At 40.5% G+C, this 15,794-nt stretch overlaps 3 protein-coding genes and 1 pseudogene across 3 annotated transcripts; 1 reads left to right on the forward strand and 3 right to left on the reverse strand.

Moving 5' to 3' along the window:
* Positions 1-1,042: 1,042 nt before the first annotated feature.
* Positions 1,043-5,251, reverse strand: LOC114182042. Its single transcript, XM_028068785.1, has one exon. It carries the CDS (start codon positions 5,249-5,251, stop codon positions 1,043-1,045), a length of 4,209 nt encoding a protein of 1,402 aa, XP_027924586.1.
* A 1,724-nt stretch (positions 5,252-6,975) lies between these two features.
* LOC114180331 lies at positions 6,976-7,758 on the reverse strand (annotated as a pseudogene).
* Positions 7,759-10,100: 2,342 nt separating this feature from the next.
* Positions 10,101-10,901, reverse strand: LOC114182736 (miraculin-like). The gene has a single exon (XM_028069669.1). The coding sequence runs from the start codon at positions 10,851-10,853 to the stop codon at positions 10,212-10,214; it is 642 nt and encodes a 213-aa protein (XP_027925470.1). The 5' UTR covers positions 10,854-10,901; the 3' UTR covers positions 10,101-10,211.
* Positions 10,902-14,897: 3,996 nt separating this feature from the next.
* Positions 14,898-15,675, forward strand: LOC114180270 (miraculin-like). Its single transcript, XM_028066559.1, has one exon. It carries the CDS (start codon positions 14,926-14,928, stop codon positions 15,544-15,546), a length of 621 nt encoding a protein of 206 aa, XP_027922360.1. The 5' UTR covers positions 14,898-14,925; the 3' UTR covers positions 15,547-15,675.
* Positions 15,676-15,794: the final 119 nt, after the last annotated feature.

Below are 15,794 nucleotides of genomic sequence, written 5' to 3' on the forward strand. Positions count from 1 at the left end.
GTGCCGTCGATCTAGCCGTCTTCTATTATAACTGCTCTCCCGACCGGTTCGACGTGCATATGGGGGTGGTGGATGGGAAGGTTGAGAGGGTGTTCGACCGGCTGGACGAGGTCAATAACCCTCCTGCAGAATGATTTTTTTTTTTTATTTTTACTTGTATATTTTGGCATAACCGATCGACCCCGATCGATCATTCGATGGATCGCGTTCGCTCGGTTATTAGGTTATTTTTTGACAAACTCTTGTATAAATTTTTAGCTCCCTTGTTATTTCATCTGCTAGCTTTTTCCTGCTTTCGTTCGTTTATTGCTTCACGTTGGCGACCGGCCGTACTGTTGTTGTGTCCCCGCGTTGGCGATCGGCCGTGTAATTGTTTAACTTGTTAATTCTATTTGATCGCGCTTAATATGGAACTGACCGAATGACCGACGCTCATTCGTTAAACTCTTGTTATCTTGACCTTTGCGCGTTCAATTTGTTTTTTGAGATCGTTGGTGTTATACCCCGATCGACCAAGACAGCTCGTGTCACTCGTTTACCCGTAGGGTAATTAGATCGCTAGGATCGGTGCTGACAGAGCGGGACTTCCTCTTGGAAGTCCCTGTCTTGATCGGTCAGGCTCTGCTTGGGTCCCGTAGGGAGCCCCGTCGGTCAGATTGTTAGATGGAGTTGCATGAAACGCTCATTTTATTCATAATTAACTGTAATACATTTTGAGGTGTGACGCGTTCCATGTGTTGGGTATTTCTTTACCGCTCAAATGCTCCAGCCGATAGGCTCCGTTCTGCAGGCTGTCGGTTACTCGGAATGGGCCCTCCCAGTTTGGCGCTAACTTTCCCTGGATCGACTTCTTTCGCGCGTCATTGGTTTTTCTCCAAACTAAGTCCCCTCTGACGAAGCTTCTCGGTTTGACCTTTGCGTTATACCTTCTTGCCACCATTCTCCTGCACGCCTCGGCTCGCACGGCTGCTCGTTCTCGTCGCTCGGCCGTCCAGTCTAATTCTTCGCGTAGTCGTCCACAATTCACCTCGAGGTCTTGCATCTACCGCCGAAGAGTCGGCTCTCCCACTTCGACTGGCAACATGGCGTCTGTTCCATACGTCAGGTTGAAGGGAGATTCCCCGGTTGTCCCGTGCGGCGTGCATCGATAGGCCCAAAGGACTTGTGGCAGCTCGTCAACCCATGCTCCTTTGGCCTTTCCCAACCTTTTCTTCAACTCAGCCACTATAACTTTATTCATGGCCTCAGCCTGGCCATTGGTTTGGGGATGCTCGACCGAGCTGGTAACGTGTCTTATTCCTACTTGCCTATAGAAGTCCCTCAATTTTTTGTCGATGAACTGACGGCCGTTGTCGGTGATTATCGTGTGAGGGAGGCCGAAACGGCATATGATGTTGCGCCAGACGAAGGAGTGGACCTGCCGGGCGGTTATGTTAGCTAATGCCTCTGCTTCTACCCACTTCGTGAAATAGTCCACTGCCACAAGTATGAATTTCTTCTGCGCTCGGCCGACTGGGAAGGGTCCGACGATGTCCATTCCCCATTGAGCGAACGGCCATGGAGCTGTTAAGCTATGTAACTCGGTCGGGGCCCTCTTCATATCATTTCCATGGGCTTGACATCCTTCGCACTTGCGTATCATGGCTTCGCAGTCCTGTTCCATGGTCGGCCAAAAATATCCCGCTCGGAGTATCCTTGCTTTCATCGTCCTTCGACCGGTGTGCATTCCACAGATGCCGTTATGGATTTCGTTCATGACATACCCCGCTTCGTCTGCCGATAGGCACTTGAGGAGCGGCGCCGTGAAACCTCTCTTGTATAGATCTTCTCTGATAATGACAAACCGGAGTGCTCGCCTTCTCTCCGTTGGTCTGATCTCTTCTCCGACCTCGCATCGCTTTAAGAGTTCTCGCACCTCGCCAGTCCAATCGGCTGACCGATCCGCCGCCGCACATTCTCCCGCTGAAGGTTTCATCAGGGTTTGCCTGATGATTGTCTTCAATTGGCCCTTCTCCTTTCTGTCTGCCAGCTTAGATAACCTATCGGCTCTGGCGTTCTCCGCTCGGGGGATGTGATGGATGGTAACCTCTTCGAATTCTTTCATGGCTTCAACAGCCTTGTGATAGTACTGAAGTAGCAAATCATCCTTAACCTGATATTCACCCTGTACCTGCCCGACCACGAGCTTCGAATCAGTGTTACACTTCAACTTCGTCGCGCCCAAGTCTTTTGCTAGTCTTAACGCGGCGATCAACGCTTCATACTCTGCCTGGTTATTTGAGGCTTTAAACTTGAACTGCAAGGAGTGCTCGACCGTGAAGCCGTTCGGTCCTTCAACGACGATTCCTGCTCCAGCATTTCGTTTGTCCGACGATCCGTCGACGAAGAGAATCCACGTTTGCTCGGACGAAGGGATCAGTCCGTGGAGTTCGGCTGCGAAGTCGGCCAAATGCTGTCCTTTGACAGATCCTCTAGGTTCGTACTTGAGACCGAATTCGGATAACTCAACCGACCAGGCGATCATTCTACCAGCTAAGTCGGGCTTACGGAGTATCTTGGCTATGGGATGATCGGTTCGGACGATCACCTGGTGACTCTGGAAGTACTGTCGCAACCGATGTGCGGCCGTTAATAGTGCCAAGGCTATCTTCTCTATCAGCTGATACCTCGTTTCTGCACTCTGCAGAACTCGGCTGATGAAATAAACAGGTCTCTGTTTCGGGACTTCTTGTATTAGGGCCGCACTGATCGTGTCGTCTGATACCGACAGGTATAACTGCAGAGGCAGTCCTTCTACCGGTCGGCTCATTATCGGTGGACTGCTGATCATCTCCTTTATCTGCTGAAACGCCGCCTCGCACTGATCATCCCACTTCTCCGTAGTCTGCTTCTTCATGATCTTCAGGATCGGCCTAACCTTCTCTGTCAGTCTAGGTAGAAAACGTGCCAGAGAAGTTAGCCGCCCCATCAACCGCTGAACCTCCTTCAAGTTTTTCGGACTTCTCATTTCAACGATAGCAGCGCACTTGTCTGGATTCGCCTCTATGCCTCGGGCGGTCAGCATGAAGCCCAGAAATTTCCCCGCTGGCACCCCAAAGACACACTTCTCTGGGTTGAGACGCATGTTATACTTGCGCACCTGGTGGAAGACCTCGCCAAGGTCGCGTACATGATCTTCGACAGTCTGCGACTTCACGACCATGTCGTCCACATACACCTCCATGGACCGACCGATCTGCCTGCGGAAGACCCGATCCATCAACCTCTGATAGGTAGCCCCCGCGTTCTTCAGACCGAACGGCATGACCTCGTAGCAGAAGTTTGCTCGATCTGTTATGAACGCCGTTTTGGATCTATCTGGGCCATACATGGGAATCTGGTTGTACCCAGAGTATGCATCCAGGAAGCTCAAGTAATTGTGTCCAGAGGCTCCATCCACCAGCCGGTCGATACTGGGCAACGGGTATGCGTCCTTCGGACAGGCTTTGTTGAGGTCGGTGAAGTCCGTGCACATCCTCCATTTCCCGCTCGTTTTCTTCACCATGACCACGTTCGCCAGCCATGTGGTATACTTAATCTCCCTGATGAATCCAGCCCCTTCTAGCTTTCTCACCTCTTCCTCGACCGCCTTCCTCCTCTCTTCTCCCATCTTTCTTTTCTTCTGAGCGACCGGGCGAGCTTCCCGGAAGGTGGCTAATTTGTGGGACATCACATCTGGATGGACGCCCGGCATGTCTGCGCTCGACCATGCAAAGAGATCTTTGTTCTCTAAGATCACCGTCTTGAGGAGGTCTTCGTCTTCAACGCTCAAAGCTCCCCCCATCTTCGTGATCTGTCCTGGTTGGCTCCCGATCAGGATCTCCTTGGTCTCTCCTTCTGGTTGCAACCGATCCTCTGTGTTCGTTCGGGGGTCTAGGTCTGTCATCGCTACCTCCGATCGGTGTTGTTTTCGCGGGCGGCTATGTGGGGTAATCCTCAATCCAGCGGCATAGCATTGCCGGGCGACCTGCTGGTCCGCGTGCACCGTGCAAATTGTTCCTTTGTCCGATGGGAACTTCATGGCTAGGTGCAAGGTAGACACAATCGCTCTGAAGGCGTTCAAACATGGTCTCCCTAGTAATACATTGTAAGAGGTGTTAGCTTCAACCAAAAGGAATCTAACCCTTACCTCTCGGTCGTCCTTCCTCAAGCCGATCCTCGTACGAAGATCCACATATCCCCTAGTATCCACTCGTTCGCCCGAGAAACCTACTATCTGCTCATTGTACGGTACGATGAGGTCCTCGGAGAGGTTCATCCTCTGGAAAGTCTTCCAGTATAGAATGTTGACGGAGCTTCCCTGATCGACCAACACCTTCCCGATCCCATACTCGGCCACCTCTATCGAGATGACCATCGGGTCATCGTGATCAGGATCGAGCGCCTTGAAGTCGTCGTCCGTGAATGTGATGGGAGGCATCGAGCGGATCTTCTTTTCGACCAGATGAACCGACCTCAGCGCCCGAACGTGTCTTTTTCGAGCCGCGGAACTTGACCCTCCTCCGGCGAACCCTCCGGAGATGGTGTTGATATAACCCCTCAGGGGTCTCTCCTGGCTACGACTGCGGCTCCTTCTTGAACTTCGATGTGAGCGGGATGGTCCTCTCCTTCGTTTCTCGCGCTCGGGCCCTCTTTTCTTCTCCGTTCGGGCTGGGGGGACCCTTCTCATCGGGCTCGGGTTCCTCTCCGGACTCCGCGGGGGACGATCTTGCCGAATGTATCTCTTCAAGTGTCCCTGCCGAATGAGCTCTTCTATCTTGTCGCGGAGCGTGTGGCACTCTTCGGTGGTATGCCCGATTGTCCGGTGGTACTGGCAATGTTTACTCCCATCGGCATCGGGTGGTGGAGGCTTCTTCCTAATCGTCGGGAGCGAATCGGCACTGAAGGCCTCCTGAAGGATCCTGGCTCGGGGAACAGCCAGAGGAGTGTAGGTTGTGAACTTTGGTGGCTTCCTCTCGGTTGGTCGGGCTACGGGTTTGCTCGGTCTAGGAGCGATCGACTTCGGGAGTGCAGCATCCTCCTTCTCTCTCTTCTTCACCCTAAACTCCTGCATGTCTTCCATCTGTATGAATTTGGCCGCACGTTCCCTCATCTCCTCCATCGTCTGCGGCTTCTTACGGCTTATCTTATCCGCGAAAACTCCCGGCTGGAGTCCGTAAGAGAAGTGGTGTCGCGCAATCTCGTCGCTGAGACCCTTTATCTTGACCGACATTCGATTATACCGATCAAGGTAACTCCGCAGTGACTCCCCATCTTCTTGTCGGATGTTCACCAGATTGTCGACCGTCAGAATGGCCGGTTTCAGGGGCGCGAACTATGTGCCGAACTTTGCCTTCAGAGTGGCAAACAAATCAATACAACCGGCCGACAGCTCAGAGAACCACTCCAACGCCTCCCCAGTCAGCGAAGTTGAGAAGACTCGGCACCAGATGGGGTCGCTGACGGCGTGAAACATCATCTGATGCACGAAGACCCGCATGTGATTGTCTGGGTCGGTCGTGCCGTCGTACTTGTCAAAAGTCGGCATTTTCCACTTCTCCGGTAACGGCGTCTCCAAAATATACGAAGTAAAGGGGGAAGACCCCGACGCGGGGATCGGTTGGCGCGATGGTCGGCCCCCGTTGTTTGCTCCTGAGCTCTTCGCAACCGTGTGTGACGGATTCCCCCTTGAAGCCTGTGTCCTTTCAATCCGAGCTGGTTGTGACTGCTCATGTCCTGTAGGGGGGAGGCGGCTCTCTACCCGTTCGGCGTCCCTGTGCTGCTGGACACGACTTAACCTGTTTGGGTCGGGTACGGTAGGCGTCGACGGGATCCCCTCATCCTTCTGCCTCAGGATGGCATTCTCCTCTCGTAGAATCTGCATCTGCACTTCATAGTTCCTTTGCATCTCATCCATCCTCTGCTGCATCGCCCGTATCATTTCCCTAGTATCCGCTTGATCATCTGCCAATCTTCCTCCGTCCATGTTGCTGTTTCGGTTCCTCGTGGTCACCATATGGGTATATTCTCAAAGGAGACTGCTCGGCCCCACGGTGGGCGCCAAAATGTTTCGGGTAAGGGACCAAGAGCCTACTAAAAGAATCTCTCCACTTCGCGTTATCCTTCTCCTCTCCACTTCGCGTTATCCTTCTCCTCTCCAGTAACTTCAGCGAAATCCACTCCTTAGCTCGATCGGTTGGGATGACGATCGGGGTACCTGTCTAAAGTACTCCGATGCTTAAATCAGAATGGGCCGATCGGTATGTCAGAATATCAACTGTAATAAATGCGGAATTAATGTCCTTACCAACCTACCTTTGGGCCCTATTTATAGCTTTCGACATGGGCCTGTAATTAGGGTTTCTTAATCACGGCCCAATGACCCCTTAATGAAGATTAGTGACCCGTTTAACCGATAATTATTGACTTAAGTTATTTAACCGTGCGACCGATGGCCGCTTGGCTGGGTTGATAACGTTATGTTTCCAACAAGCTAACAATCTGTATTTTACCGATCAACCGACAGGTGCTTAAGAAGGTCCGTCGCTGCTGTTTTACCGATGAACCGATGGGCCCTCGAGGTTAGAAGGTCCATCGCTGTTGTTCTACCGATGAACCGATGGGCCCTCGAGGTTAGAAGGTCCATCGCTGTTGTTCTACCGATGAGCCGATGGGCCCTCGAGGTCAGAAGGTCCATCGCTGTTGTTCTACCGATGAACCGATGGGCCCTCGAGGTTAGAAGGTCCATCGCTGTTGTTCTACCGATGAGCCGATGGGCCCTCGAGGTTAGAAGGTCCATCGCTGTTGTTCTACCGATGAGCCGATGGGCCCTCGAGGTCAGAAGGTCCATCGCTGTTGTTCTACCGATGAACCGATGGGCCCTCGAGGTTAGAAGGTCCATCGCTGTTGTTCTACCGATGAGCCGATGGGACATACAGTACAGTTACAAACCTGAAACAAACTGAACAACGATAACATGCATGCGAATCTAATATGAAGAAACCTAATAAGTACTGAATGAACTTGAATGCTATAAAGAAACTAAACACATTTATTGTCTGTGATTTATTTACTGAGCTTAATTTGATTTTGCAAGGTGGAACTTAACTTTGAATGGAACATCGCTCAGAGCCAAACGCCTATTGCCATTCTCGTCCACAAACACACCAACATCCTCGCACAAGTGCTTGGAAGAAAGGCACACACTGGGACAATAAACAATTTTATAAGCACCATCACACTTCTCGATTTTGAACCAGTTACGTATGGTTTTCCTACCAGGGTTCCCCTTAGAGCCACCGGTGGTCACAAACCACTTTTAGAGCCACCAAAGTGGTTCAATTTCCACACCAGAGAATACTCATCACAACTGGTACGATCAGTGGAGAAGATGATGTTCAAATCAGTGGACTCAAGAACAACACCTTCATTGGCGTCAAGGGGTGAAAATGACAGTGGCAAGCCCAGAGATCTTTGCACAACCACAACATCAAGAGGGCATGACTCACCAATGTTGGCAAGTGAAAGGCCTTCAGCATTCAAACATTCGAACTTTCCACATCTTGTGAAGGTTCTCATAGCTGGAACAATGAAGTAACTCTCACCAACTTGGAGTTTTTTCCCTGACATGTCAACTACTGCCTCTGCTGGTGCATCAGTTGCTCTGAGTAGTGGAACTTGTAAGCTTAAGGCAAAGAGAAGAACAAAAGCTAGCACTGTGTTCTTCATTATGCAGCTACTTTGTATCTTGGTTACTGATTATAAGAACATGAGTGTGAATTTATAGATAGCTTTAATTAGTTAATCGCTAATTACTAGTTACTATATTTGAATCATTAGTATGGTATATATAATATAATCTATATATGTTAGTATTTGAACAACGCAATTGGCCATGTTAAGTGAGTTTGTCGGAACCAATGTTCTTTGTGGCGATGGGTTTTTATTTTGTATCTATTAGGAGCCATTTTTGCATCTCTTTAGGTCATGATTCAACTCTTCATAGAAATAGGTTTTGAAGAATGACGTGTTTTTGTTGATTCTATGGTCTATTCTCTTATTCTATGGGTGGCAGAGTAGTGGAAAGGTGCTCTGAATAGTAAACTTTTGTACGTTTTTCTTCATAATGTACGTAATTTTTGTCTATATACGGAAAAGAATTCAGAATGATGGGGCTCGAACATTTTCAAAACAGAAGCCCAGCTCAGCAAGAAGTTCATAGATATTACGTAAATATAATATTTCACAGATATATATCACACAGATTTAGACACAGCAACAACTTTGATTTCATAACAACTAGTACTATTATTATAATATCTCCTAAAAATAATACGGTCAGAAAACATTTTCAAATGTTCTGTTATGAATAGTTAACAAAGTTAAGTACAATTTTTTAAGTAATCTTCTACGTACTCTTTAATAATTAAAATTTTAACAATCTTTAATTAATGCATAGCATGAATTTAGAATTTCAATTTAAAGTAGTACCAAAATCAATTATATATATATATATATATATATATATATATATATATTACTTTAGAAAAAAATGAAATTAGTCGATCAGTAATTACTCAAATGTTTCGGTGAATCAAAATTATGGATGGTTTTCCGATTATCAAAATTTGCTGATAAAATGTTCGTGAAAAAAATTTACCGAGAAGTAGGAAAATCCATAGATAATTATCAATGTCCAAAGATTTGTCAATAATTATTGACAATCAAAATCAATCTATATTTATCTATCAAAATATTTGTCAATAATTACCGATAAGTTTGATCATCAATAATTCGTCAATAAATATTGTAATTTGGTCTTCATCTTCCTCTTCTTTTCTTTTTCCTTTTTTATTTCTTCTTTCTTCTTTCTTCTCCTCCCCATCCTTCATCGTTGTGTTTGCCATCACCGTCATCGACACTTTCTCCTCTCCCTTTTCTTCATAATCTTTCTCTTCATTGTCATCATCCTCCTCCTTCTCTTCTCTTCTTCCACGGTTGTCATCGTCGTTTTTGTCATTGTTCCTCGTCACCATCTCCTCTTTCTACTCGTCCTCCTTCTCCTCCAATTTTTCTTTTTCTTCTCTTCTTCTCACTTACTTCCAATTGATTTCATCAGATTTGACAGAAAAATTGAGGTCCATTTTACTGACAAATTTATTGACAAAATTATTGATGGTTTTTAAAAACATACAATTACTGACATTTATTGATAAATTTTACGATAGTTGAATGACCAATAAATTCACTAACAAATTTTTTAAAAATTCAATTATTAACAGATTTACTCACTAATTCTAAAAAAAATCAATTACCAACAAAATTAATTTTACTATAAGATGATCAAAGCCAAAAATGAAAACTTTGATAACTTTGATGCTCATTTAAGAAAATGTTTTACGATCAAAACAAATTAACTCAATATAACTAGGAAAATTATACTTTTATTCCCGTTTTTTGACTTTCATCCTTTACTCTTTGACGTAATTTAGTATAGGCCATTGATTTTTTTTTTTTTAAAAAGATAGTGGTACAATTAATCAATGACCTATACTAAGTCATGTCCGGAGTAAAATATAAGAGTCAAAAAATTAGTATGGGAATTATATTATTATTGTCCATATAACTGGTAGTTGCTTTTGTAGAATCCAAAAGGTATTTACATATACTCGAGAGATGTAATAAATTATTCAACTTTTGGTATGTTATTAATTTTAAATTTAAAAAGACAATAAATGATAACAGAAAAAAATTAATCAGATGCTAAACATGAGATAGGAAGAAACTTGCCATATTCTAACATGTAATTGTGTAAGCACAAAACAATACAATGTTCTTCAGTGAATATACTTTGCAAAAATATATGTATCAGATTTTTCTCATATATATCTCCATTAAGCATGGGTTTTGAATACATATTATTCAACTTTTTATTCTCCCTCAACATGACGTTCTTGAATACTAAAACGTTTCACCGCATTTCCAAATTTCAATTCCTACCTATCCTATAGACGACAAAACGAGACGAATTTGAAATATAAACCATTGACTGCGACAAAATTTATTCTATATAAAGTGAAGATTTATTTCTTCATTTTATTAACCTCTTTTAACATAACATGCATTCACAAATAACTTGATAAACACCGAATTAAAATAAAACACACTTATTAGTTTCTCAGACATTAATCTGTTCAGGCAAGCTGAAACTTGACTTTGAATGGAACATCGCTCAGAGCCAAACGCCTATGGCCATTTTCATCCACGAAGACACCGACATCCTTGCACAGGTGCTTGGAAGAAGGAAGCACAGTGGGACAATAAACAATTTTATAAGCAGCATCAACCTTCTCAATCTTGAACCAGTTGCGTATGGTTCCCCAACTAGGGTTTCCCACAGAGCCACCAGTGGTCACAAACCACTGTCCTTTGGCAACATCAAAGTGGTCCAGTTTCCAAACTGGGGAATACTCAGCACAACTGGTATGATCGGTGGAGAACATGATGTTCAAATCAGTGGAAACACGAACAACACCTTTCTTAGGGTCAACGGGTGAGAATGACAATGGCAAGCCACTAGATCCTGCCACAAACACCACATCAAGAGGGCATGATTCACCGATGCTGGCAAGTGAAAGGCCTCCACTTTTCACGCATCTTCCGTACCTTGTGCATCCTATTAAAGGCGAAGCTGGAACAATGAAGTAGCTGAGACCAACTCGGAGCTTTTTCCCTGATGTGTCAACCACTTGCTCAGGTGATGCATCAGCTGCTCCAAGTAGTGCTTGAGTGGTCAAGGCGAAGAGAAGCACAAATGCTAGCAACATGTTCTTCATTATTGATTTCTGTATAATTCAGGTAGCTATATGTTCTTTGTATTCTGTTTTGTTAACGATGGATGGACCGTAATGGAGATGAAAAGTGTGAATTTATAGATGTCTTTATTCAATACTAATTCCACGATTTAGATGCTTAATTGTTAGTAAAATAGAAACAGTAGTATTTGAACAATACCATTGGCCACATCGAATGTGTATCTATGTATCAGTTACTGTGTGTAAACACGCTTGCATTTTATTTGCAACTAGCTGGAATCTGTTTTTGCGCCTCTCACTAGTTGATGGATAGGTTTTGAAGAACGATAGATATGTTTTCTTATTGATTCCATGGTATGTCAGATCATGTAGTTAATGACTACATTAATTGAATTTTTCAACATGCAGCAAACTGTGGGTTATACAATGTTTAAACATGTTGCAACGGTTGGTTAATAAATTATGTTAAATTTAATGATTAAAAATCCTTTATTCTTCTACTGCCCCTATAATTAGACGACTTAGACTTCGAATTTAATTCAATGTCTAATACAAATCTAGCTACAGTCTTCTGTGACATTAAAGTGTGGTACAAAGTTTCATGCAGTATTCTAAAATATATAGTTTCACGGATATCCTACAAAAATAAGAAGAGAAATATTTCGTAACACTAATATATATATATATATATATATATATATATATATATATATATATATATATATATATATATATATATATAATCATTAGTAACATTTAAGAAACGTGAGTAAACTACAAAAAATGTTACTAATATCATCTAATAACATTATATCAAATGTTACTTATACCTATGTTACTAATAACTTTTAATAATATTTTTACATATTAATTGAGATATTTATAAAATTGTTACTAAATAGCTCTAATAACATTTAATTAATAAAAATGTAACATTTTAAAAATGTTATTAAATCTTTTTAGTAACATTTTTTATATAAAAAAGTAACATTATAAAAATGTTACTACATATCTTTAGTAATTTTTTTTAAATAGAGATATTTTCAAATTGTTACTAAACAATTTTAGTGATATTTCTTTTTCTAAAGGCAACATTATAAAAATGTTACTATAACTATTTTGTAACATTTCAACAAATATAACCAAAAAACACATAATTAATATTAAAATATTGCACACCAACATTTACATTGCATGCTTCTTTATTGTAATGTTGTCATCCAAAAAGAAAGCCACAAAATCAACTATTTTATTTTAATAAGACAACAGAAAAATCAACTATAATTATCCAATATTGAAGATGACACAACCTAGTTGGTAATGACTTCAAAAGTACCACATGGGTCTAAAGGGAATCCACGAGGTTGACACAAGAGTTTTAATAGAGGAAGTTCTTGGCCAAAAAGAAAATTCAAAATAGGCTTATAGTATCAATGTAACAGAGAAATCAAGAAAAAATGATAGAGTTCCTTTGAGGCACATAATGTTTGATGTTTGGTTCCTCTAGTTTTCTTTCCTACAAGATTAGAGAAACAAAGAAAAAATTAGACAAAATTCTGCATAAGAAAAAGAAAAACAAAGTAAAACCAATTCAAATAATAGAAAAAGGCAAATAAATAACACCAGACATATCTTTTTAGTCAAAACTTCCGGTTCAGAACCACTACAACCAGTCCCCACACCCCTTCCAAAAACCTGAAAAGAGTACCATTAGATCAGTACCCTAAGAAGCTCCATTTAAACACTCTTCCTTCGTCCTTAAGTATCCTTCTTCACAAACACATAAATATATACACATAACCAATCAATCATTAAAAATGTAATGCTTTTATAGAAAACCTATAAGTACCCTTACTGCATAGTGCATCTCGGTCTTCTGTTACAATTGACTAAATGGAGTTTTAACAAAAATTATGTCTTCAATATGCTTTTCAATTTAGTTTTCAACTATCTTTTCTGTTCATTTGTTCAAATTAAAATAGAGAAGGAGCTCCTAACATATGTTTCTAGTCAAAGGCAATAAAGAAAGTTACCATCAAAGAGTCATTTCTTCCCCCTTTTCATAGGGAGCTACCTAGGGTGAGAAAATAAGTGAAAAGAATGATCAATGAAGGATTTCATCTTTTATTATGAGAGAAGCAGATATATATACAATGCAGAATAACAGAAATGAAAAAGGAAAAAGAGAATAGAAAAATAAAGCCTAACAGATGGCTAATAGAAAGCTATAACTAAGGCTAACCTTGGACTCAAGTGAGGATTAAATTGATAACAAAGACTAATTAAGTTAAGAATTACCCAAACTTTTAACCTTTTTGTTGTGCTTTTATTTTCCTTTTACCTTTGAGATTACATTAAACCAATTAAGCTAAATGTAAATCCAGAGAGAATCTGCACAATTTGCAAACCATTGCTAAGAAAAAGAAAAGAAAACCAAACTTGGAATTTAAAAGAAGATAAAACAGTGAACCTTGCAGGATTGATTCGTTGATGAAGTTCTCACACTCTAGATCAAAATTTGGCCAACAAACTTTTGCCATTTAATCAACTCCCTCATTCAACAACTTTCATTGTTTTCCCTTTATCCAAGTGAAAAATTCAGTTAGAAGGGGAAACAAAACCATTACTTGCATTATACAATATATTATAACTGCCCAGTGCAAAACAGATCATAATTAACTAATGAGACCATACAACAAATGAATCAAATGAGTTATACATTTTCTAATGTCTATTGTTGTTAAAGAATCCCTATGATTCATTTCTGTATGGGAATACATAATTTGAACATATATTTTAATAAAATTAAAATATTATTTTAAAATGTCAACTTCTAAATTAGTATTAAATATTTCAATGTTATATTAACGATAACAAATTTAATAATATATTGTTACTAATCTAAAATATAATAAATTTATAATTGAGATATTAACGATAACAAATTTAATAATATATTGTTACTAATCTAAAATATAATAAATTTATAATTGAGACGAAAATAATTGATTTCGCGAATTTTAGTTACTGCAAAATCAATGTCTAGATAATAGAGATAAAAAAAATTTAAGTTTTAAATAATACGATAACTAAAAACTAAAAGGTTTAATTGTATTATTTTTATTGACTAAAATTTAGTTTCTAAAATAAATTAAAAATGACTAAAAAAAATTCTAACTACATATTAACAAGACACTAAAAATATTATTTTTAAATAAATAAATATCTTTTTAATAATGGTTAATTACTAAAAATATAACATCATGATACTTGATAATTTTAATTAAAAAATTAATTTAATCACTAGAATAATTAGTTATTATTAATTTAATTTTTACAATATTAATAATATTTTATTAAAGTGATACTATATAATAAATTTATTTATCTACAGTAACATTTTTCAAAAATGTTAAAATATTATTGTTAAAATTAAATATAGTAACGTTTATAGAAAAATGTTACTATAAAATGAATTTAGTTACCGTTTTAGTAAATGTAACTGAACAAGTGTTACTAAAACTTGTAGTGTAACATTGTTTACGCATCTTGAAATTCTTCAGTTTCAAGACTGAGTTATATATATTTATATTTATTTTTTTCTTTAAAGTGTGGTATATATTTTCATATACGGAGAGAAAGGGTTAAGGATTACAGCTATAGCATGTTCAAAAACATAAGTCCATCTCAGAAACAAGCTCATTGATGTTGACTAACTGCGTATACAGTCCTCACAGATTTAGACAGAGCAATCAGATTTGAGAGCAACTATTAGATTTTATAATTACTACAACACAATCTCCTGGAAAGGAATACTAGCAGATGATATTTTTCTTGGAGAAAGAAAAACCATATGAAATCAGGCCATGGCTTAAACAGGATTAGACTTTCCAGAAACTAAAGTTAAACTTGCTCATCTTAAGTGAATTTCTTATGTTGATGAAAGTATAGGTCCAACAGTATTAAGCAAATCAAAGATCTTATCTTACACCATGCACAAGAAGCAACCTATAAATTGATGCAAAACCATCTTCCTAAACTCCATCTATCAACCAATACAAATTACTCAAACCAATATACAGAATAAACAGTGATGAAGACAACATTGTTAGCTTTTGTCCTTCTCTTTGCCCTGAACTCACAACCACTTCTGGGAGCAGCTGAAGCTTCACCTGATAAAGTAGTTGACACATCAGGCAAGCTGCTACGTGCTGGTGTCAACTACAACATTCTTCTATCCATGCCCTACAGTAATTGTAGAAGTCCACAAGGCCTTGGCCTCTCAAAGATTGGAAAATCATGCCCTCTGGATGTTGTGGTTGTGGACAGATATCATAGTTTGCCACTAAGGTTTATACCTGTTAACCCCAAAAAGGGTGTTATTCGTGTCTCCACCGACCTCAACATCATGTTCCCTCCTAACATCACTTGCCCTCACCATTCCACTGTGTGGAAGCTTGATAACTTTCAGGTTTCTAAGGGACGCTTTGTGTCCACTGGTGGTGTTAAGGGCAATCCTGGGAGGGAAACCATTGGAAATTGGTTCAAGATTGAGAAGTATGGTGGTGCTTATAAACTAGTTTATTGTCCCAGTTTGTGCCCTTCTTGCAAGGATGTTGTGTGCGAGAATGTTGGGATGTTTGTTGATGAGAAAGGGAACCATCGTTTGGCTCTAAGTGCTGTTCCATTCCAAGTTAAATTCCTCAAGGCGTAACCAGAGTTCCTCTTGTTGTGCACCAACAACTATGAATGTTGAGTGAGTTTCTGATAATGATGTGTTCTTTACATTTTAATTTGTGAGGATATATAGCCTAGTTATAGGCGAAATCCTCGTTATGAAATAAATAAGTATTGAAATAATATGGACAAATGTTGTATGTTTCACTAATGTAAAAGACTATGTAGTTTGTGAAAAAAATAGAAGAATACCAAATATTGTATAATTTATTGTGGAACCTCTTT

The sequence above is a fragment of the Vigna unguiculata genome, chromosome 4 (assembly GCF_004118075.2).
Source record: "Vigna unguiculata cultivar IT97K-499-35 chromosome 4, ASM411807v1, whole genome shotgun sequence".
In the NCBI taxonomy this organism is placed as follows: domain Eukaryota; kingdom Viridiplantae; phylum Streptophyta; class Magnoliopsida; order Fabales; family Fabaceae; genus Vigna; species Vigna unguiculata.